This window comes from Corythoichthys intestinalis, chromosome 17 (assembly GCF_030265065.1).
Source record: "Corythoichthys intestinalis isolate RoL2023-P3 chromosome 17, ASM3026506v1, whole genome shotgun sequence".
Classification (NCBI taxonomy): domain Eukaryota; kingdom Metazoa; phylum Chordata; class Actinopteri; order Syngnathiformes; family Syngnathidae; genus Corythoichthys; species Corythoichthys intestinalis.
The window spans coordinates 39785091-39807104 of NC_080411.1; the positions used below are offsets into that span (position 1 = coordinate 39785091).

The 22014-nt window shown below is 41.7% G+C and overlaps 1 protein-coding gene across 3 annotated transcripts in view; it reads left to right on the top strand.

The window, feature by feature from the left end:
- Positions 1–4689: 4689 nt before the first annotated feature.
- ghrb (growth hormone receptor b) overlaps positions 4690–22014 on the top strand; it is a 33633-nt gene continuing 16308 nt past the window's right edge. For 2 of the 3 annotated variants that reach the window (XM_057819458.1, XM_057819459.1), the window contains exons 1-2: positions 4690–4900; positions 12121–12199. In XM_057819458.1, coding sequence (XP_057675441.1) covers positions 4853–4900; positions 12121–12199 — 127 coding nt within the window. In that variant the 5' untranslated portion in view covers positions 4690–4852. Of the gene's footprint in view, positions 4901–12120; positions 12200–14280; positions 15199–22014 lie in introns of all 3 variants that reach the window. The other variant, XM_057819460.1, reaches the window with a different exon arrangement.

Sequence of the window (22014 nt, forward strand, 5' to 3'; positions counted from 1 at the left end):
ATGGAGGGCATGACGGAAAATTTTTGCGGTTTTAAAGCAGTGACGTTTTCACACCACAGTATACCTTGAAACCAGTAATCGGCACATGTCTAGTTGATACATTTGATTTTCATAGATAATTTTTGTGAGACTGTTGTCAGCCCATTCAACTATGGAAAGTAAAGGTAAGTAGAGTAAAATATTTAATACTGACTTTTTGAAGAAAACTAAGTTATGCAAAGAATACTGAAACATTAGAACGTAACAAAGTTAAAGAAAGCCCAAAATGTTGTTTTTGTAGTGCATCATGGTACTCGGTCACCGTATGATACTGTATGCCATGTATGTATGTTGTTAAGGGCCAACCTTCCCTTGAAAAACGAAATTGTCCCATATGCAGAAAAAAAAAAGTACGCGTCCCATATTAAACAAACAAGGGATGCGCTTTGTCCCGTATTATAAGGAAAATCAATAATCGTGTTAGATTTTTAGAACGAATGAATACTGGTATGGTTCTTTTCAAGAATAAGGAGGGCAGGGATGTCCAAACTATTCCACATAGGGTGGCAGTGAGTGCTGCATTTCATTCCAACAAGACAAGACAACATCTTTTCACCAATCTGGTGTCTACAAGTGTAATCTGGGAGCCACAGCGGCCCTTGGGTGCCGGTTTAGACATTGGGCATTACCCCGCTTCTCCTGCTTTCAAACCAATGAGCTGACAGAACAATGACAATCCCCCTCATCTCATTGGTTGAGGTAGTACTGTCGCTTGCCATTAGAAAAACGGAGATAACACAACTGATTTATGCTTCTGCGTAGCTGTGATGGCGGACCAACGCCATCAACGCAGACACAATTTACGACCTTACGTCACCTCTGAAAAATCCTGACTAGGCGTCACGTCAACGCGCGTGACATGAACGTCATGGGACTGTGATTGGTCCGCTCAGAACGTTGTTTCCGGTTCAGCACAACACCGCCGTTTTCAAACATTCGCAAACGTCTGTTGTGTCGTCTACACTTCAACATTTGTATTAACAACATTTGTTGTCCAATGTTGATTGGCTGAAGCTGCAAATGCACACGTTCCATCTCCGTTACCATTGCTGTCAATGACCGGAGTAAAACTTACGGGATTCGACAAGTTGCCCAAAACGGTACAAAGACAAAGCCACACCCCTCTAGTGACATGGCAGTGAATTACAGAGCAACGCTTTCGCTTGACGCAGAACTTCGAATGCGCGATGAGGGCATAGGGTCTACGCCAGTGGTCTCCAAACTATTCCAGATACGGCTGCAGTGGGTGCAGGATTTCATTCCAACAAAACATGACCACACCTTTTCACCAATTTGGTGTTTTATAAGTGTAATCAGTTGATTGCAATCAGGTGCTGCTTGTTTTAGTAGAAACCACATTGGTTAAGAGGTCTGTGCTTGATCGGTATGAACAAAAACCAGGACCCACAGCGGCCCTCAAGGACCAGTTTGGAGACCCCTGGTCTACACCATCGCTCCGCCATCACCGGAACGCAAAAGCTTGAATCAGCTTAAGGCTGATTCAGTTAAGAGTGTGGGAGATAAGAGTTTTGGGTGAAGCATGACGAAAACGCATTTTCAAAATGATGATCATTTGTTCTTATATTTTATATATTTTCAATATTTGCATAGACAAGTTTCCCGAGCGAAACGGGCGGCGCCATCTTGGAAAATTTCTGCTTCGAACTTCTGGTTTAGAAAAAAACTCATGAGTTGCGGTTGAAGTAAGCAGTGGGTTGATGACGTTAAAACTGCAAAATCAAGCCAGAGGAACCCACGGAATGTCCAAAAATGGATTCAGCACGACATAGACGAGACTCTGAGACGTTCTGTGCATGAACTCTTATCACTTCGTTGATCATTCGTGGACAAAATTATAACAACCTGTCAGACTGTGTTGACGTGAGGTGTAGATTGATACGCCGGCCACTTGAATGACCAAAATGAGGTGACTTTACAAATAATATTACATTTTCCAAATGCAGAACGGCTGACACGGATTTTGTTGTTCCAGTTCCAAGGAAATACTACAAGGTATGTACATATAAACAAAAATAGAAAGTCATTTTCTATTGCAGATATTGATCGCAATAAAACATTTGGACAACATGATTCCATTTCTCGTTTTATTTAAAATGATTTGTGCATGCGCAAATCAGGTCAATAAACCACAATTTATAAAAGTATGAGAAAAATAGCATACGAGAAAGTGATATCATACACACACAGCTCCTGAGCCTTGCCAAAATTTCACCCAACATTACATGGACCATCGGCAGCCTCGTGATGGCCTTTCTCCCGCTGTCTTCAGTAATTCCAGCTCCAATAGCATTCCTTAAAGTTGTTGCAGTTAAAAAGCTCGTAGTTGGATCTCAGGATCGAGCTGATGGTCTGCCGCGAGGCGAGCCACCGTCTACCCTAGCCCCTGCCTCTCAGTCGCCCCCGGGAGTCGTGCCTTCCATCATCAAAAAAGAACGCACGTAGTCTCGATATATGTTCATCAAGGTACTGTACAGTAAGCGTGAATGTGAGGCACATCAACTTGTCTTCCCTTGCCTAACAGCGTTTCCCACTTGTAAACAAAACATTTGTAACACTTGCATTTATGTTTTTACATAATTGTGCCATCTACACGTACTGATTAGCAACAGGCTAGCATCAGATACAGTAGTTGTAGTAAATAATATTAAAGATAATCATAATTACGATCATCATCGTTTCATGCGCAAGATTTTAGCTTCAGTATTTTTTGAGCACCGGACACATGAAAATGCAGGGATAGGAACAACATACCTTCCATAACACAGCGGCAACATGGCTACAAAAACAGCTGGTCTTTGTGGTGGCACGAGCTCGGTTCAACATCTGCCTTCATGAACATGTTGTCCTGCCCTGTCGTAATGATGGCAGATGGATGCGGTATTTCAAAGTTGTATTTTTAAGGGATTTTGACGAGTAATGTTACTCCAGCTCCACTGTTGTTTTGGATGGAGAAATTCTAAAATCGAAGTTACTTGCAGACATGCAGAAGTAAAGCGGCTGTACCTCGGAAACTGGTCAATTACATGTTTAGGATCTGTCAATTTCGTCTGCATTTTCACATATTTGGAGTGATCATTTGCGAAACTGCTTAGAGGACTCTGAACGCTCCTATTTTTTTTTTTTTTTTAATTGTTTGTTTGCACGTTTAAGAAAAAAAAAAAAAAAAAGACCAAAAACACATGCAAACAAACAAACAAACAAAAAAAGGCACAGTACCTTAAGGGTTAAATTATACATTTTTTTTTTAAATTTAGCATGACAAATGTTTGCTAGTTTTATTTCTACTATTTTTTTTGTATTAAAAATATATTGCTGGTAACTATTGTTTTTCCATGGGCTTATATAACTCAAATATGTACCTAAATAATTCAGTTTTGAGTAAAATTATTACAATATTATATACAGTACCATTCAAAAGTTTGGGGTCAGTGACCCCAAACTTTTGAATGGTAGTGCATATGGCGGAAAACACTCAAGTGACTTGAAGTTCTGCTCTGAGACACAAATTTCAAAATTGTCCTATACGCATGTGTGATATATCATTGCAAAGCTTAAAATCTACATTTTCTGGTGGAAGAAAAATTTTGAACAGGAGGGCATTAAAATATATATATATACTGTATATACTTTAAAGAGCGAAATCCTAACTCTAGGTGAGAGCATAATTAAAGACGGCATGATTCTGAGCTGTGAATGGCCCACACCCGGATTTTGTGGGATTTTATGGTTGAAAATGGTAATATAACAAGGGGTGGCGATGCAGAAAAGATTTTCTTTTTCATATATTTACCCTTTAAAACTTTTTTTTTTTTTTTCTATTTTACTTTGTTTGGATCGATTATTTATCATCTAAAATATCAGGGAAAATGGAAAGGGAAAAATATCTGTTACTTATTTACAGACACAATTTTTTTCATTGTGACGTAATTTGTTTAAAAATTTAAAATATGCCAGTAAATAATTATTTTAAAGCCGTTTTTTTTTTTTTTTTTTTTAAATAAAACCAAATATTAGATATAAATAAATTATTTTAATCTAAAAATGACAGCTATTTCAAATAAAAAATATAATTACTTACGTTCTTTTATGGCTGGGTTGAAACAACAGAGGTTTCGGGGTGTCTGTAAACGGGGGTCATCAGGGTAAAACGGACAAATTAGAAATAGTTTGTGGGCTTCCTGCGGCATGAAACTGCTATTGTAGTGTAAAGACATATTGTTCTATCAAACACAAGTTCTTTTGGCTTAAAATACAGCAATTTATTTTAAAGAGGGGTGCAAGTGCAGAAACTGCTTTTTCAGCCTTGTCTGTGTATTCCGCCATATATAATAATAAAAATTTAAAAAACATTAAAAATCACTTTTCACATACGGGCTGGCCGGCTCTACCAATCAGGTGTCCCTTTACTTTTTTTCAGGGAGTTGGCGACCCTACGTATGGTAAATAGACGAACAAAGAATTTAAACCCTTTCAACGGTAGTGGGAGGAGTACCCCTTCAGAATTCCTAAAATAGTGACCGTCCCATTTTCACGCAGTTCCCACGAGTTCCTGGAAATCCACTCAATCTGTTTTTTTTCCTTTTTTTTCCCCTTGCGCGCGTGCTAAATTCCACCAACAGGTGGCGTGCACAACTCTCCTTATACAATGTACTTGCGGTAAACACACCTCAGACTGGCTGTTTTGCACCATTCTTTAAATGTGTTTAACATAGCCCCAGCTGTAAATGTTGGCAATTTCGTGGTCTTTCTTTTTTGGGAAGTTGAGTTCTGTGTAGTTGAATCAACGAAACCGATGGAGTCTCGTGGCTGTAGGACTCTTGTTGTTTCCCACATCTCAACGGTGAGTTAAAAGTCTAGTATTTCCTGCACGTTTCTTCATGTTTACTGCTTAGTTCATAGTGTCACAAAATATCCATCAAACGTGGGTGGTGCTCTGAAAAGGCAAGTTGTAACTCTTCTGTTGTTTTTTGTATCTAGTTTTTCGGAGGGGGAATGTTGTGAAATCCTCGACAGCTTACTCGGGAGAAAAATCATGACACATGGTATCAGATATTATCCGAGTGGAAAACGAATGTTTAACAGTTATAAGCTATAACCCAACACAGCACGCTGATTTTGTGCACCTACAGTTCAACCAAAGTGTTGTTGCATTTGTTTGCTTACAAATAACCACCAACCAAAAACTGCACACACCCAGGATAATGGTATAGGAAATGGAAGAATGGTTGTCATAGTAGCCAACAAAGTACAATGTCAGGACTGAATTATTTTCTTGCTGATTTATATAGTGTACACGTGGCCAAATTTTTGCTACTCCCCTGGTATTGCAAGAAAAATCCAAATATAATCACATAAGGAAGTAATAATGAAAAATAATAATAATTTTAAATAGCTGAAAACTAACTAAAACATAGTTTTATTGTTTTTTTTTGTATTATTATTTTTTTATTAGTAGTAGTATTTTTCCACAACGAGCTGTGTGTCAGCCGATGCCGATACAGTATCAATCCCACATAAAAAAATAAATAAAATTCTTTTAATACTAAATTACTGCTTACTCAATCGTCGTTAAAGTGCCTATGACATCAAAAAGCTTGTTTATTTCATATTTCACGCGATATTTGATGCTCCTGAATGAAATGGACTGCTTGGATGTGTGTGGAAGCGATCGTTTTATTTATTCAGTTTTTGAATCCCGCGCCATGAAAATGAGTGACTTCCGAATGTGACCCGGGTCAGCATCTCACAATACAGCATTGCTTTATAGCATTCAGATGGACTGCAGATTCAGCTGATTTTGCGGATTAATTCGTTTATTTTTCACATCACGCTAGCCAAATATGCTGCAGGGTTTTGTTGCTGCACCAGGGAGAGGAGTGTGAGCCTTTCGAGTTTGAAAAGGTTCCCATTCACCCTGAGATTGATCAAAACAAGTCAGACAGCTTTCGGACCATTGGACTTACGAGGAAGTGAGTAAATCATCATATCATATTTTGTATTATGTAAAATATTGGGATCATGGCCAGGCATGAAAATCTCTCACCTTTCGGCGAAATTCGCCGTTTTGAAGTAAAAAAGGATGACCTACGTGAATCGTGTAGATCCGAGGAGAAAAATTTTAAGGGGGGGGGGGTCGTTTGTAGGCATGTGCCAGTTACCTTCACGGATTACCATGCTATGAAAACGTCGCGGTTACAAAACCACTAAAATTTTCCGTCATACAGTAGTACGTATTCGTTATTTTTCATGTGTCGAAAATGCAGCCAGAATTGGCTTGGCGCGGCAGCGCTTACCCCTTCCCCTGTTGGATGCTGCGTGTGTCAGTGACGCTATTCCAGCAAACCCCAAAACAAGCACTCCAAACGCAAGGCGTAAATTCTTCAATTTATTGATCTCTCAAATCGTGGTAACTGAAATATACCAAATGAATACATTTAAAACGTTGTACACTCGTATTTTTCCACATGTGAGTAGCTTCAACAGTTTAGCTTCATGAAAAAGTTCGTCAAAAACAAAACACACATTTTCCTTTCAAATTCAATACACAAAGTTACTAAAAACTTACAAAGACGAATGATAGGCAAGGCTTAGCTAGGACAGCAACTTCATTGAGGTTAATCACAGCCGCTGAGAGAGAAACAAGTTTGTATGCGGGGAGGAAAAAAAAAAAAAGAGCGTCAAAGATCGCTAATTGCGACAGATGATCTTGTACTAAGCACAAATTCACATTCGCTGGAGGAGGTAAAGTACCACTCCCAATTGTTTTTAGATGAATGCATTTGCCAGCATATTGAATTTAGTGAGTAATGGTTTTCGTTTTCATATTTTGTGGTATGACAAAGTTACTGCCGTTCGTTGCAGCTTGCGTTGAACACTGCCGGAGCGTCCGGTGAAAAAATAGCTCCCGTTAAGGTAGCGTCAAGCTTGTGTATTTAACGGTAATATAAAAGCAGTGTTGTCAATAACGCGGTATCGTAATGCGAAACTAATCTGATTACTTTCTTTCAGTAAAGAACAATCTAATGCGTTCATTTTTCTAAATCAGTAATCTGAGTAAAATTACTTTCCTTGATGCCTGTGCGTTACTATTACTACATAATGTGTGTAAAATGAAGAATACTGTAGTCATGGGAGTGACATCACATGTCACATTTTTTAATCGGGGATGGAACAAAAAGGGTCACGTGTATTACCATGATGCGTGAGCGCTGGGAGTTTGCGGCCAAAACAACATAGCCTTGCTACCTCGCCAGGATGCAATGAAATAGGCAGGAGATATACTACAAACGGCTGCATTTGCACACTGGAAACACAGCCATTACTTCACATTTTTGTCCAGTAAAGATAACAAAAATATCTCCGTGCGCTGCGAACTTTGCGCTGGCTCAAAAAGACTGTCGACCGCTATAAGCATCCAATTCAAGCACCACTTGGAATTACAGCACAACAGGTAACACGACAGCCAGGACTTTTTGATACTGCTCGTGCTCAATCCTTGGTTCAAGCTCAGTTGTTGTTGAGGGTTTTGAAAGCTTAGGTTTAAAGAAATTCTAAATATCCATCTTGCCTCCTCAGCTGTAGTTTTGGCTAAGCAATGCAAACGGCTGTCTCTAAGGTTCTATAGCAGGGGTCTCAAACCGATTCCACAAAGGGCCGCAGTGGGTCCTGGTCTTTGTTCCAACAGATCCAAAACAGACAGTTCAACCAATGAGGTTTCTGCTAAAGTAAGCAGCACCTGACTGCAATTAACTGATTACACTTGTTAGACACCAGATTGGTGAAAAGGGATTGTTCTCGTTTGGTTGGAATGAAATCCAGTACCCACTGCGGCCCTTTGAGGACCGGTTTGAGACCCCTGTTCTATAGTCACATGATCTGTTCGAAAAATAATTTGGACCCATTATGAAATACTTTGAAGGATTCCTGTTCATTTTATTCATTTTTGTTGTTTGTTTTATTGCTCTAAAACTTTTATAGACAACATTTTAATGGCCATATTCAATGGTCTTTATTTTAAAGGGGAAGTTCAGAATTTTTTACATTAGGCTTAATCTTTGAGTTAGCCGGGGTTTAATTAGTCGTTGGAAATGATTTGAACAAATTCTGTGCAGTTTGACAGTTATTTGTTAGTTTCAGGGCTCTGGAGTGGCTAAGCTAGCGCGAGTCAATGGTGGTTGAAATCAACTCCTTCAACTAATTAAACCCCCGTTAAATCGAATATTAAGCCTTATGTGAAAAATTAAAATGGTCAAATTCGCCACATGTAGGATGTTTTGCCGACGGCGGACATTTTGGCAGAACGCCGGAACATATTTACTCCACACTTTTCTCACCTTTTTAACCCCTGACCCATTTTCATGCCTGATGGCACACGTTTTTATACGGAGGTGGCCTGCATTTTGTGGCGGACAATGCTCTTTGTCCACCGAGAATGACGCTCGGCCGACGACCGGCGGCTTGTTGTACCCCAGCCCCTCGGTCTTCTTCGCTTGCCCGGCGGGAGAGCGCTATATTCGGCTTATTGCCCTCTTCTTGTGCCCGGTGTTCTGTCAAATTTTGCACTTTGTGTTAAAAAGCGATTACAAAGTAAACACTACAAAGGAATATTTACTTACGTTTGATCATGGACGGACCTGCAGTTCTTCTCAGACACATCCTGCCATGTTAGCTGCACACAACAACTTCACGCCGCTCTCTCACTATTTACATCTTTGCCCTGTAGCTAAGCATTAATTAATTCCATATTCGTCTTGAACATGTATGCTTATGATGTTACTTGTTTATTTAGCACCGGTGGATAACATTGAGAGTCTTAACTGAATGTGAAAGAGGGCTTATTCACAGCCACAACCGTGTTGGGAGCAAAATATTATAAGGATGCTAAATTTGGCAGAACACCGGCAATAGACCACTGTCCTCGGGTTGGGCTCGGGCAGCTACGTGCTCCTCCGACGTCGGCCGGTTTGTCCGGCGGTCATTCTCCAGCTGCTTCCCCAGCAAACGAGCTCTCCTGCCCACAGCAGAGAAACGACGAGCTGTCACTTGCTCGCCGTCGGGGGGGGTTGCTGACATGACGTCCGGGGTAGTTTTGTGGGATTTTTCACTTCGAAAGGCAAGAATAAGACTTTGAAACGCCGCTCGGTTGGGGTCAGCTAGTCGGCTAGCTGTCACGCATCCTGGTTTGTTTATGCTCTCCGAAGCCGGGGCAGAGAAATGACAAAAGCCGGACTAACTCCTGTGGCATAAAATCGTTCGTGCAAGAAGTCGACAGTTTTGACCATTATGGAGTAATTTTGCCATGTCATACTGAATAAAAACATTTTTAATATTTCATAATTCATTTAGCACAAGACATTTATTTGTCATGACCATACCTTTTATTTAGCAATTGGGGGAAAAATACTATATCCTGTAAAATATTGGAGTAGAGTGATTGAAACAATGACATTTTGCTGCTCTCTTCATCACATTTTTCTCATTCTGTATAATTCCCCCTCAATGGGCTTAATTCTAAATCAGATGAAATCGTGACACTGCCAACGTCATCATTCAGCTGGGGACGCTAGAGCACTATAATGACAGCCAAGGGCTAAATGGCAGATTGAAAGACTAATTTCTCATCATCTGCGCTTCGCCAAATTGTTATATTTAGTCGAATCGTCTCAAAATATAATTCAAATTCACCTAATAATGCTATTTAAGACTATTTTAAATCCTGTCATAGGCACTTAAATATAATTTTTATCATGGCTTGGTCTGACATTGCTTAACTAATTGACTTCCATCAGTGGGACTAGACATCCAATCCATTTGAAGTGGGCGGGCTTCAAATGGATTGGACATCTAGTCAGAGATGTGTAGAGTAGCCAAAAAATTACTCGAGTAGTGTTACTTCAAAATAATTTTACTCAAGTGAAAGTAGTCATCCAAAAAATGTACTCAAGTACAAGTAAAAAAGTATCCAGTGAAAAGAATACTCAAGTAATGAGTAACATTGTGAGCAACTGCTTATTTATTTATTTATTTTTGAAACAATGGTATTTTTCTCCCAGCACAAACCTATCTGTATGAACTGTTGTTATAATGATAGTGCACAATAACCCATTACAGAAATACAAAACAAAACAAACAAAAAAAAAGACTGAAATGAAGAATTATTCGCCCACAGAGCATGAGTGTGGAGAAAATATTTCCTAGTTTCAATAGTGAATACTTCCTTCATAGTTACAATTATGAAATTAAAAGGATCATATCTCCGGTTTTCCGTGTTCAATCAGTTTCAAATACAAACTGGGAGAGAGGTTTAAATCTGCGCTTTCAATTCATGTTGAGGGCAGCGCTCTATGTGAAATACTTCATTTTTTACAGTGCTTTAAAGACGCCACGTGATTGAACAGGCTGGCATGATCATAGAACGGCAAGCTTGCGTCAGATTGGAGTAATGGAGTTATGTGAGCTAGACCACCAATCCATTTGAAGTGGGAGATCTATCAGCAAATACACAAACTTACATTCGCTGCCCTCCACCCACGTCAAATGGATTGAACGGCTACAAGTGATAAACACATTGAAATTCATAGCAGAAGGATGATTGGACGCCACACAATAGAATGTCTATCATCAACTTTGTAAGAGCACTCTCCTTTTTTTCAACAGCTTTGTCCATAGCTGGCAGCTATCTTTGTTAGGGCAACCAGTAGTCAGAAACTAGAGCTCAAACAGTACAAATTGCACGGCATCGGCACATTATTTCTTAGTACTCCCCAATATCAGTGACGTTGTTTTAGTGCCGTATCGGTGCTGTATTGGCAGTACTGTTTGTTTTAGGATAATGCTTTGCTGCTTTGAACTATTTTCCTGTTAACTTATTTTACAACCTATTGAATGTAAAAAAACATAAAACTTTCAAAAACATTGTATTGATATAACCAGAGTTATACTTCAAAACCTAATTTCAGACTCTTCACTTTAGTTTATAAGCGCTTTGACATCACATATTCAATTGTCTTTAAATTATAGGGCAATGCTACTGGGAAAATATATATTTTTTAAAAGGTTTTTATTATATGCGGTATTTACTTCAAGTACTGGCATAAGTTGACGTTGCAGATATAGGTGCTGATACAGTACTTTTTTGGTATAATTAAAGTAGGGCAGCAGCTATCGATTATTTAAGTAATCGATTAATCTAGCAATTATTTAGTTCGAATGATCGGGGAATCGGATTACGAACATCTAATGCATTGCAGGATAAATTTCAGGAGATGTAAGGCAAAAAAACAAGTGTTTATGCCTGCAATAACATTTATTTTAGCTTGCTAAAGTTGCACTTTCAAAAGAGCATTAGCTGCGAATACAAAATAAAATACCTGTTTCTTCAAACTATGCAGAATTGCACTTTGACTTCAGAAGACCTATAAATGCATTTAAAAAATAAATTGAAATACCTGAGCATAGTCATTCAACTGGATAAAAAAGAATAAATAAATGAGGATCGAAGTACGACAAAGAACAATTGGCTAACTTGCATAGCAAAAGTCTGCTAGATTAAATGCTATGAAATGCTAACGGTTTTTTACAATGCTCTTAACAAATCATTCAATCCCATTCAATCACAAAAACTGCTAAACATACTTTTAAACTAAATAACAACAGCATAAACAAAAACATACGTTTTGTTGGTCTTAACATGGAGCAGCTGGATTCAACTATGTTATATGACTTTTGGCATATTCACTGTTGCCCCTAGAGGGCAGTGTATTCACCCAAATCAATAATACTAAATGCAACACTTTCAAAACGAACCATTACAACGTCGTTCTAATTAAACGAATTCTTGAAGTAGCAAACTTTGAGTTGAAGATTTTTTCGAATGGAAGTACTTGAGTTAATCGATTTATCGTTGCAGCATTAAAATAAAAGTAGGGGTGTAGTCTACTTTTTTTACTCTTGAAACAAAATCGTCAGGGAGTGCCCTAGTCTCAGAGCGCAGATGTGGTATGCTTTATGGATTCAGCTACGTGGGCTGCACTGAGCACTCTTGTCATTTTTTCTCCACAGTTCAACATCATGTCAGCTCTTCTCATTGTTTTTCTTCACTTCATTGCTGCCGCGACGTTGGAATCCACTTCTGACAAAGGTATTTTAAAAAGAAGATGCTAAAAGGATTTTAGTATGTTGGGACAACTTAAGAGTAAATAAATGCATAACGAATAGAGTATTGCCATATTTCATTTTAGTTTTTAACGTGACAATTTAGGCTTTTTAAATCATGGGAGAGTATAATAGAGCCTGTATGTAGTCCTGTGTTAGCAGTAAAATGTGTTACACAACAACAAAACCCTTCACATGGATTGCAGCCTGCAGATTTCTAGGGAAGTGGCTTCCCAGGAATTCTGCAGAGCAAAGAGAGCTCTAGTTTGACAATGGCAAGCTGTTTAATTTGCAGAGTCTCCACTTTGCGACCACTCAGCCCTTCTGGAGCAGAGAAAAATCTTTGTGTAAATGTACTGTGTTATCCACACACATAAATTAGGTCCCTATTGACCATTCATGTTGAGACATCCTGTGTTTCATCTTGTTATGTAACCCTTGTCTGTTTACGATGAAGGATATCTTCCTCTCTAGGACTTTCCAGTGTCCGCCATTCATTTTTATCATTTAAATTGTAAAATATGTTACACAGATGGTAGCACAAAGTAAACTAAAAAGAACAATGACGCGAAAGTGAAGCCTTCTCTTTCTCCTTTTGTTTAAACTTTGAACAAGGCAATTCATGTTTAGTTACTTTGTAATTAATGCTGAACCTTTTCAACAACTAATTTGCAAGTGTAGTTGCGAGGTAGCTTTCCAACCGGACCCTGGTCCTTTTGGTCTAATGTGAAAGCACCTTACTGGCAAGAGCTATCAGTAGAGTCTGTGCAACAATTAAAGCTTGCTCAAATGAGAGAAAAAAACAACCAAAGCAGTCCAGTTGTGGTCAAATTAGTTTTGTTTTCATTGTCTACAAACATTCACAGTTGTGTCAATTCAGTCGTATTTGTGCGCCTAACACTTAGGACACATTCTCACTAGCATTGTTCTGGTCCCTAACGGATCAGAGTTCTTTTCTGATCGGGGACAGTTTTCAATGCACGAATATTTCATGTGGTCAGTTTGATTCCTTTGAATATATTGTCATTCAGCTAAAAAGCCCTTGCAGAGCTGCCTTGGTAACAATTTACAGACCACCGAAGTATAACACAATGTTTTTTGATGAGTTTACCAAAATACTGTCTTCCGTCTGCATGGACTTTGATTGTGTTGTTTTAGTGGGTGACTTTAACATTCATGTTGATAATCCTGAAGACGGATGTGCTAGAGAGCTTTTAAATATTTTGGATACATTTGGTTTATCTCAGCATGTCACAGTTCCAACACATAACAGAGGGCACATACTGGACTTAATAATATCCAAAGGTCTTAACATCTCTGAGGTCACAGTGAATGATGTTGCTCTGTCTGATCACTACTGCATTATGTTTAAAATGACCACCCCTGTCCATCCTCTGAAAAGGGAAACCAAGGTCATTAGGAAGCGTTACATAAGTGATAACACATGTGCGTTATTCACACAGGCCTATGCCTCATCATTAACCCCTACAATAGCTCCAGTGGAAGAACTTGTAAATAGTTTCAGTTCCAGTGTGATTACTGTAATGGACACTATTGCCCCGATTAAGACAAAAACTTTGTCAAGAAAGAAGAGGTCACCCTGGAGAAATGCCATACTAGCTATAAAACAAAAGCAAGTTTGTAGACGAGCAGAACGCAGATGGCGAAAAAACAAACTCCTAGTTTTTTATGATATCTACAAAGAGAGTCTTCGCAAATACAACCAGGAACTGAAAAATGCTAGACAGTCATATTTTTCAGAGATCATTAGTAGAAACACCAACAAAACTCGCACACTATTTTCTGTTGTTGACAAACTGACAAACCCACAAGCATCAATACCTCAGGAATTGGCATCTGAGGTGTCCTGTAACAATTTCGCAGCATTCTTTACACACAAAGTACTACAGATTAGACAGACTGTGTGCAACTCCAGATTAACAAATGTTACACTAAACGCCTCCCAAAATGTCCCCCACGTCAATCTTAGACAGTTTAGCCTCTTGGACTATGCCACTTTAACAGTGTCACATTCTGCTGCTGGTTGGATTTTGTTTTCCATTACAGAGCCGGCGGTGTGGGCGTTCCCATCATCGCACCTGCGGCTAATTCCAGCAACTCAACAGTTGTATATAACGCCGGCGACCCAAGCCAACGTTGCCGAGATATTTGCTTGCTGTTCGCCATTTGACACCAGTACTTTCGAGGCTCGTTGGAATTGCTAGTTTATGCGTCAGCTGTTTTTTCGTTCGGTGATTCCTCTACCTTGTGCAGGTATTGAGTGTGATTATTTTTGTTATCTTGTTGGCTCGCTGCCCACCGCTTAGTTTAGTGTTATTTGATCCCCGTCGACCTCTTGTCACGGACTCCTTTTGTTATTCTCCCTTTTTCCGCGATCGCGTGTTTTTTAGTTGTATTAAAAACCCCTTTTTACTATTCCCTCTGTTTCTTGTCTGCTCTTTGGTCCAATCTTGTTTTCCGCGTTCGCGGACCGTAACAAACAGAAATTGTGTCGAAATTAAAGCCCACAACATGCTGCCTTGACATCCTTCCTTCAAACTTTTTCAAAACTGTTTTTCATTGCATAGCCCCAGACATACTTCAGATTATAAATACTTCCCTCCAAACAGGAGAGTTTCCTCAGACTTTAAAAACTGCAGTAATAAAACCTCTCCTAAAAAAACCTAATCTGGATGCCTCAACCATTAGTAATTACAGGCCAATATCAAATCTGACATTCCTGGGGAAAATTATCGAAAGGGTTGTGTTTGAACAGATCCAGACTTTTATGATGCAAAACAATCTTTTTAACTCATTTCAGTCTGGATTTCGGCCACAACACAGCACCGAGACCGTGCTTATCAAAGTCCTAAATGATATTCGTCGGAATACCGATGCAGGCAAATCATCTGCTCTGCTACTATTGGATCTCAGCGCCGCATTTGACATGGTTGATCACAACATACTACTCAGCAGATTGGAACAGTGAGTAGGGCTTACTGACACTATTCTTCAGTGGTTCACAACCTATTTACATGATAGGGATTTCTTTGTGTCGATCGGAAACTATCAGTCAGAACGAACCAAATTCACGTGTGGAGTCTCTCAAGGGTCAATTCTTGGACCACTCTTATTTAACATCTATATGCTTCCGTTAGCTCAGATAATGGAACAGTATGACATCTCATATCACGCCTATGCAGATGACACACAACTGTACATTTCTGTGTCCCCACATGATTATAGTCCCTTAGTCTCCCTGAGCAAATGCATTCATTAAATAAATGAATGGATGTGCCAGAATTTTCTCCAGTTAAATGTGGAGAAGACAGAGGTGATCATTTTTGGGCCAAAAAAGGAAAGGTCAAAGATAAGCAGCCAACTTAGCACAATGTCACTTACAGCTACAAATCAAGTCAGAAACCTTGGCGTAATTATTGACTCAGACCTAAAATTTGATAGCCATCTAAAGTCCATCACTAAATCCGCTTATTACCACCTAAAAAATATAACCAGAATTAAGGAGCTTCTGACTCAACAAGACATGGAAAAACTTATGCATGCATTCATTTTCAGCAGATTGGACTACTGCAACGGTATATTTACAGGTCTTGATAAAAAATCAGTCAGGAAGCTGCAGCTAGTACAGAATGCTGCAGCCAGAGTCCTCACAAATACAAGGAAGCTTGACCACATTACACCGGTTTTGAAATCGCTACACTGGCTTCCAGTGAGTCAAAGGATAGACTATAAAATACTACTGCTCGTCTACAAAACACTTAATGGCCTTGGACCAAAATACATGCTTGACTTGTTAGATTCCTATGAGACATCTAGACCCCTAAGGTCTTCTGGAACCGGTCTTCTCCATGTTCCAAGAACAAGAACCAAGCAGGGTGAGGCAGCATTTAGTTATTATGCTCCTCACCTCTGGAACAAGTTACCCGAACGTCTGAAGTATGCTCAAACTGTTAGCTCCTTTAAATCAGGGCTAAAAACGCTTTTGTTTAGCACTGCATATCCATAACTGTCTATATAATTCAATCTATCTGCTTTGTATTCCTCTTGTGCTTATCTCCATTGCTGATTTCAATTATTATTATTAGTAGTATTTTTTGTTTTGTTTTTATTTATTTATTTTTATTCTGTGATTAAATGCGATCTTTTGTCTTGGTTTTTACGTTGTGTTGATTTAAATGTGATTTTTATGGTCTTCATGTGATGTAAAGCACTTTGAATTGCCTTGTGATGAATTGTGCTATATAAATGAATTTGCCTTGCCTTGCCTTGCCTTTTTTCAAAGAGTCCGCTTAGTTTCCTAAATGTGAACGTGCACCCGAACTCCAGTTCGGACCAAACAAATGAACTCTGGTCCGCTTAAAAACTGTAGGTCTGGGTCCGCTTTAAGCACACCCTGCTTTGTTTGTGAACTCAACTGGATTAGGGTGCGCTTTTGCTACTGCAGTGTTACAGTAGGACTGGGCGATATGGCCTAAAGTACGTATCACGGTAAATTGAGCAGATTTACCTCAATGACTATAAATTACGATAAATTTGCCCAAATGGACTGTTATATAATTTGAAAATCTGAATTAATACGTGAAATACAAATTAACTGTTTCTCATTGATTTATTTTCCAGATTTCAATTTAACATTCATTCATTCATTCATTTTCCATGCCACTTTTCCTCACAAGGGTCGTGGAGGCGCTGGAGTCTATCCCAGCTAACTAGGGGCAGTAGGTGGGGTACACCCTAAACTGGTTGCTAGCCAATCGCAGGGCACGAGACATACAACCATTCACACACACACACACACTCATACCTACGGACAATTTAGAGCGTTCAACCACGCATGTTTTTGGGATGTGGGAGGAAACCGGAGTTCCCGGAGAAAACCCACGCAGGCACGGGGAGAACATGCAGACTCCACACAGGAAGGCAGGAGACCGGGGTTGAACCCTTGATCTCAGAAGTTCCTGATAACCACGTGACTTCATGCGTAAGCACACTGACTGCTTTCTTAAAGGGGAATGAACATAGCCGGACAACACAGAGTCAAAGCGGGATGAAAAGACTACATTTTCTTGTTTTATTACCGAAAAATGGTCAATTACCGGCATGGTCAAAATTACGTCGGTCATCGTGAAGAATTTCGGTAACGGTAAACGTCACAGTGTGGAGCCTTGATGCCCCACGCTGTGTCGCTACACGCAGTGCATCTGTTACGTCCCACGGACGGCTTGCTAAGGGTGCAACATAAAACGAGCCACACAAGGTATGAGTGGACACAAATTTATTTACACAACAATCAAACTCTCAATGAATATGTACAAAATGTGGATGAAGCACGGCTTCAGGGTAAGCCCAGGCCAAAACAACAAACAAAAGGGACTACACTTCAACCCCACCCGCTAACTAAACCCTGATCATGAAAAAGAACAAAGAAAAGACAGCCACTAACCTAGCTTCTTACACTAAACAAAACAGGAGAAAACGAGTTGAACAGAAATGGCGACTTACCCCTACTTGCTTCAGTGCTCTTATTTACAGTGGTGAACAAAAACGATCCAATAACGAATAAACACAAAAGACCTCACCGAAAAAGCGGGAGTGTATCAAAGTAGCGATCAAATGCAAACGAGAGTGAATGGCGAGCAAACAGCTGGCGAGGAGGACCGCGGCAGAATGCTGTCAAATGCGACCTCCCAGAGCATGGACAGCGGCAGGTTTAAGAAGCTTTTTTCGTGTCCAATCAGCGGCGACGATGACGTTGGTCCGTCCTGCGTCGTTCAGCTGTCGTCACAGTGGGAGGGGAAGCAGCCAGCTAGTGGAGGAGATGATCAGCTGAATGGAAGAGTCTCAAAAAATAGCAATTAAACGGCCAGGGCCGTCACAGCATCCTTGGAAGTGGAAGTACAGCGCGCACGCTATTCAAAATCAACAATGGCAAGAGGACAGACGATTAACCATGGCCAAATGTTTTTGTGCTGCACTAAGCAGCTGCATCAGATAGATACACAAAATCGAGTTCTAATGTGGCGACTGTGTTTTGCATGCTGTTTAGAAGTGTGCAAAATTTCTGATTCTTAGATTATTCACGATTTGGCCGTGGAAGATTTGAGAACAGTTCACAAACATCCAAATTCCGATTATAGAAATATTCCAAATAAAGCGGAATTTCAAAAGCCAGTCAGCGCAGTAATCGTTATCGAATCGTTAGGTACCTCAAGATTCCCTCCACTAAAGCGGTTCCTGAACGCACCGTGTGAGAGTGCGACAGCGTTGGGTGGGATACTTTCACTTTCTGTGTTCTGTTGTTGTTGGCTTCGCCTACGGCGGACAGTAGCCTTGTTATGTAGCACAAGTTCTAAAATAAAGGATTAAAAACATGACGAATGTAACCCCTGTGTCAGCGCCGCCCCGCGTTCCGCTCCCACCTCTAACTAGGCCGGGACGCGAACCCGCGCGCCAACGACGCTTCCACTCGGCAGGCAAGATCGGTAACCACTACACCAATAAGCTCGAGCCAACGGCATAGCCGCTAGCGTCCTTACATGAAGGAATCGGCAGGGAGGTTTCCACGCTCCACATGGACTCGCGTGCACCCGTTACATTCACCCCCCGAAACCTTCGCTGCCGATCCGGGTACACGGCACCATTGTAACCCCTGTGTCAGCGCCGCCCCGCGTTCCGCTCCCACCTCTGACTAGGCTGGGACGCGAACCCGCGCGCCGCGACGATTCTAGTCGGCAGGCAAGCTCGGTAACCACTGCGCCAATAAAGCTCGAGCCAACGGCGCAGCCGTTAGCGACCTTACATGAAGGAATCGGCGGGGAGGTTTCCACGTGCTACAACGGATACACTTTCTGTGTACCCGTTACACTCTCCCCCCGAAACCTTCATGTAAGGTCGCTAACGGCTGCGCCGTTGGCTCGAGCTTTATTGGCGCAGTGGTTACCGAGCTTGCCTGCCGACTAGAATCGTCGCGGCGCGCGGGTTCGCGTCCCAGCCTAGTCAGAGGTGGGAGCGGAACGCGGGGCGGCGCTGACACAGGGGTTACAATGGTGCCGTGTACCCGGATCGGCAGCGAAGGTTTCGGGGGGTGAATGTAACGGGTGCACGCGAGTCCATGTGGAGCGTGGAAACCTCCCTGCCGATTCCTTCATGTAAGGACGCTAGCGGCTATGCCGTTGGCTCGAGCTTATTGGTGTAGTGGTTACCGATCTTGCCTGCCGAGTGGAAGCGTCGTTGGCGCGCGGGTTCGCGTCCCAGCCTAGTCAGAGGTGGGAGCGGAACGCGGGGCGGCGCTGACACAGGGGTTACAATAGTGCCGATCCGGGTACACGGCACCATTGTAACCCCTGTGTCAGCGCCGCCCCGCGTTCCGCTCCCACCTCTGACTAGGCTGGGACGCGAACCCGCGCGCCGCGACGATTCTAGTCGGCAGGCAAGATCGGTAACCACTACACCAATAAGCTCGAGCCAACGGCATAGCCGCTAGCGTCCTTACATGAAGGAATCGGCAGGGAGGTTTCCACGCTCCACATGGACTCGCGTGCACCCGTTACATTCACCCCCCGAAACCTTCGCTGCCGATCCGGGTCACGGCACCATTGTAACCCCTGTGTCAGCGCCGCCCCGCGTTCCGCTCCCACCTCTGACTAGGCCGGGACGCGAACCCGCGCGCCAACGACGCAATTTGTTACGGGTCCCAAGAACTTGGAATCCCAGTAACAAAAAGATGTGTTTGCCGTGTCTGAAAAGCACAGGCAAAGCAGGTGAGGAAAGGAGACACGAACCAGTCTGCTCTCATCCCAAGTTTCCTGGTGTTTGAGTCAAACTTCCCTTTTTGATTATCTGTTGGTGGTGTGTTATTTTCTTTTAACGCAATGACTTTTCCGATTGCTGGGTCCCTTCTTTGTTCTTGGACTAGTGTCTGGTGACTTATTTGCTGAAGTGGTTCTGCATAAAACTGGCTTTCAGAAGCTAGGTTGAGCGCAGCCACCCATGCTACATCTCCCTGGTTGGCTCTCCGACTCCCTTCCCAAATGGCACCCACTGCTTCGTCTGACAATTCTTCAGAACACACTTTTATCAGAGCATCAATATCAAGGGGACAGCGAGACAATGTGTCAGCATCGATATTTGTTTTACCGGGCCGGTACTTGATGTCAAATCGAAAATCGGCAAGCTGCCCCACCCAACGATGACCTACTGCATTTAGTTTCGCAGAGCTTAACACATACGTCAAGGGATTATTGTCTGTATAGACGGTAAAATGGGGTGCATAGAACAAGTAATCCCTGAATTTGTCACAGATCGCCCATTTTAAAGCCAAAAATTCGAGCTTCCCACTGTGCAAATGATAGTTTTGTTCTGCAGGGGTTAATGTGCGTGAACCATACCCAATGACCCTCATCTTTCCTTCCTGGCTTTGGTAGAGTACTGCTCCCAGGCCTTTTTGGGAGGCATCTGTGTGCAGTGTGAAAGGGACATTGAAATCAGGATAAGCGAGCACTGGGGGTGTTGTGAGCATGTCTATCAAGCGTTCCAAAATCTCTTGGTGCCCCTGAGTCCATTTTACGGGTGTTCGAGACGACTGCTGTGGAGACTTGGCCTTTCCACGTGTTTTGCTGAGCTGTGGCGTGTTCGACCCTACCTGGAGCAAGTCATATAGTGGCTTTGCTATTCGGGAGAAGTCCTGCACATATGTTCGAAAATAGCTCAAGAACCCAAGCAGCTGTCGGACCTCTCCAACATTTTGTGGTCTTTTGCATTTCAGGGCTTGAACCGCTTCAATGTCTTTTGGGTCGATTTTTACACCTTCAGCAGACACTAATCGACCGACGTAGCGGACTTCTTTGCGAAACAGCTCACATTTTTCTGGTTTTAGTTTCACGCCATGTCGTTGTAAGGCCTGTAGGACTTTCCTCAACACTTGTACATGCTCTTCGAACGTCTTGGAAAAACAAAGGACATCATCAAGGTAAGGGATACAACATTCATCCCTAAGTACATCAAGCATCTCCTCCATGCTTCTTTGGAAAGCAGCAGGGGCGTTTGATAGTCCGAATGGTATTCTGACCCATTCGTACAATCCCCAAGGGGTTGTGAATGCTGTCAGGTACCTTGATCCCTCTGAAATGAATCCCTGGTGATACGCTTTGCCTTGGTCTAAAATTGAAAACCAGCTGTATCCACCAAGTGAGTCTGTGAGGTCCTGGATTCGGGGAAGAGGGTGTCTGTCGGGCACCGTTTTGTTGTTTAACAGCCGATAATCGATGCACAGACGTAAGGTACCATCTTTCTTTCTTACGCAGATGACAGGGGCAGCATATGGTGATTTTGACTTCACAATCCATCCTTTGAGCAAAAGTTCTTGGATGTATTCTTTAACTTCTCGATACAGTGGTTTTGGTATGGATGCATAAGCCCTTTGCACGGGTGTGTCATCTTTGACCCTAATTTCCATTTGAAGAGTTGGAATACATCCAATGTCACCACTGTCATGGGAAAAAGCAGAGGATTCCTCACAGAGCACTTTCGTCACCATTTCTTGCTGTTCAGAGCTCAGATGACTAATGTTGACAGGTGGTATCCAAGACTGGGTAGGGGAGTTGTCATGTGATGTAAGGTTATTTACCCCAATTGATGTCTTTTTGGATTTTGGACCATTAACTTGTTGTATATCTGACGTATCTGTCTCAATAATTTTGTCAATGTGTTGAATGGTGCCCACGCAGGTCCTCTTCGGCAGCAGAATATCATGTTTTGAGTTGTTGGCGATTGGGACTTTCA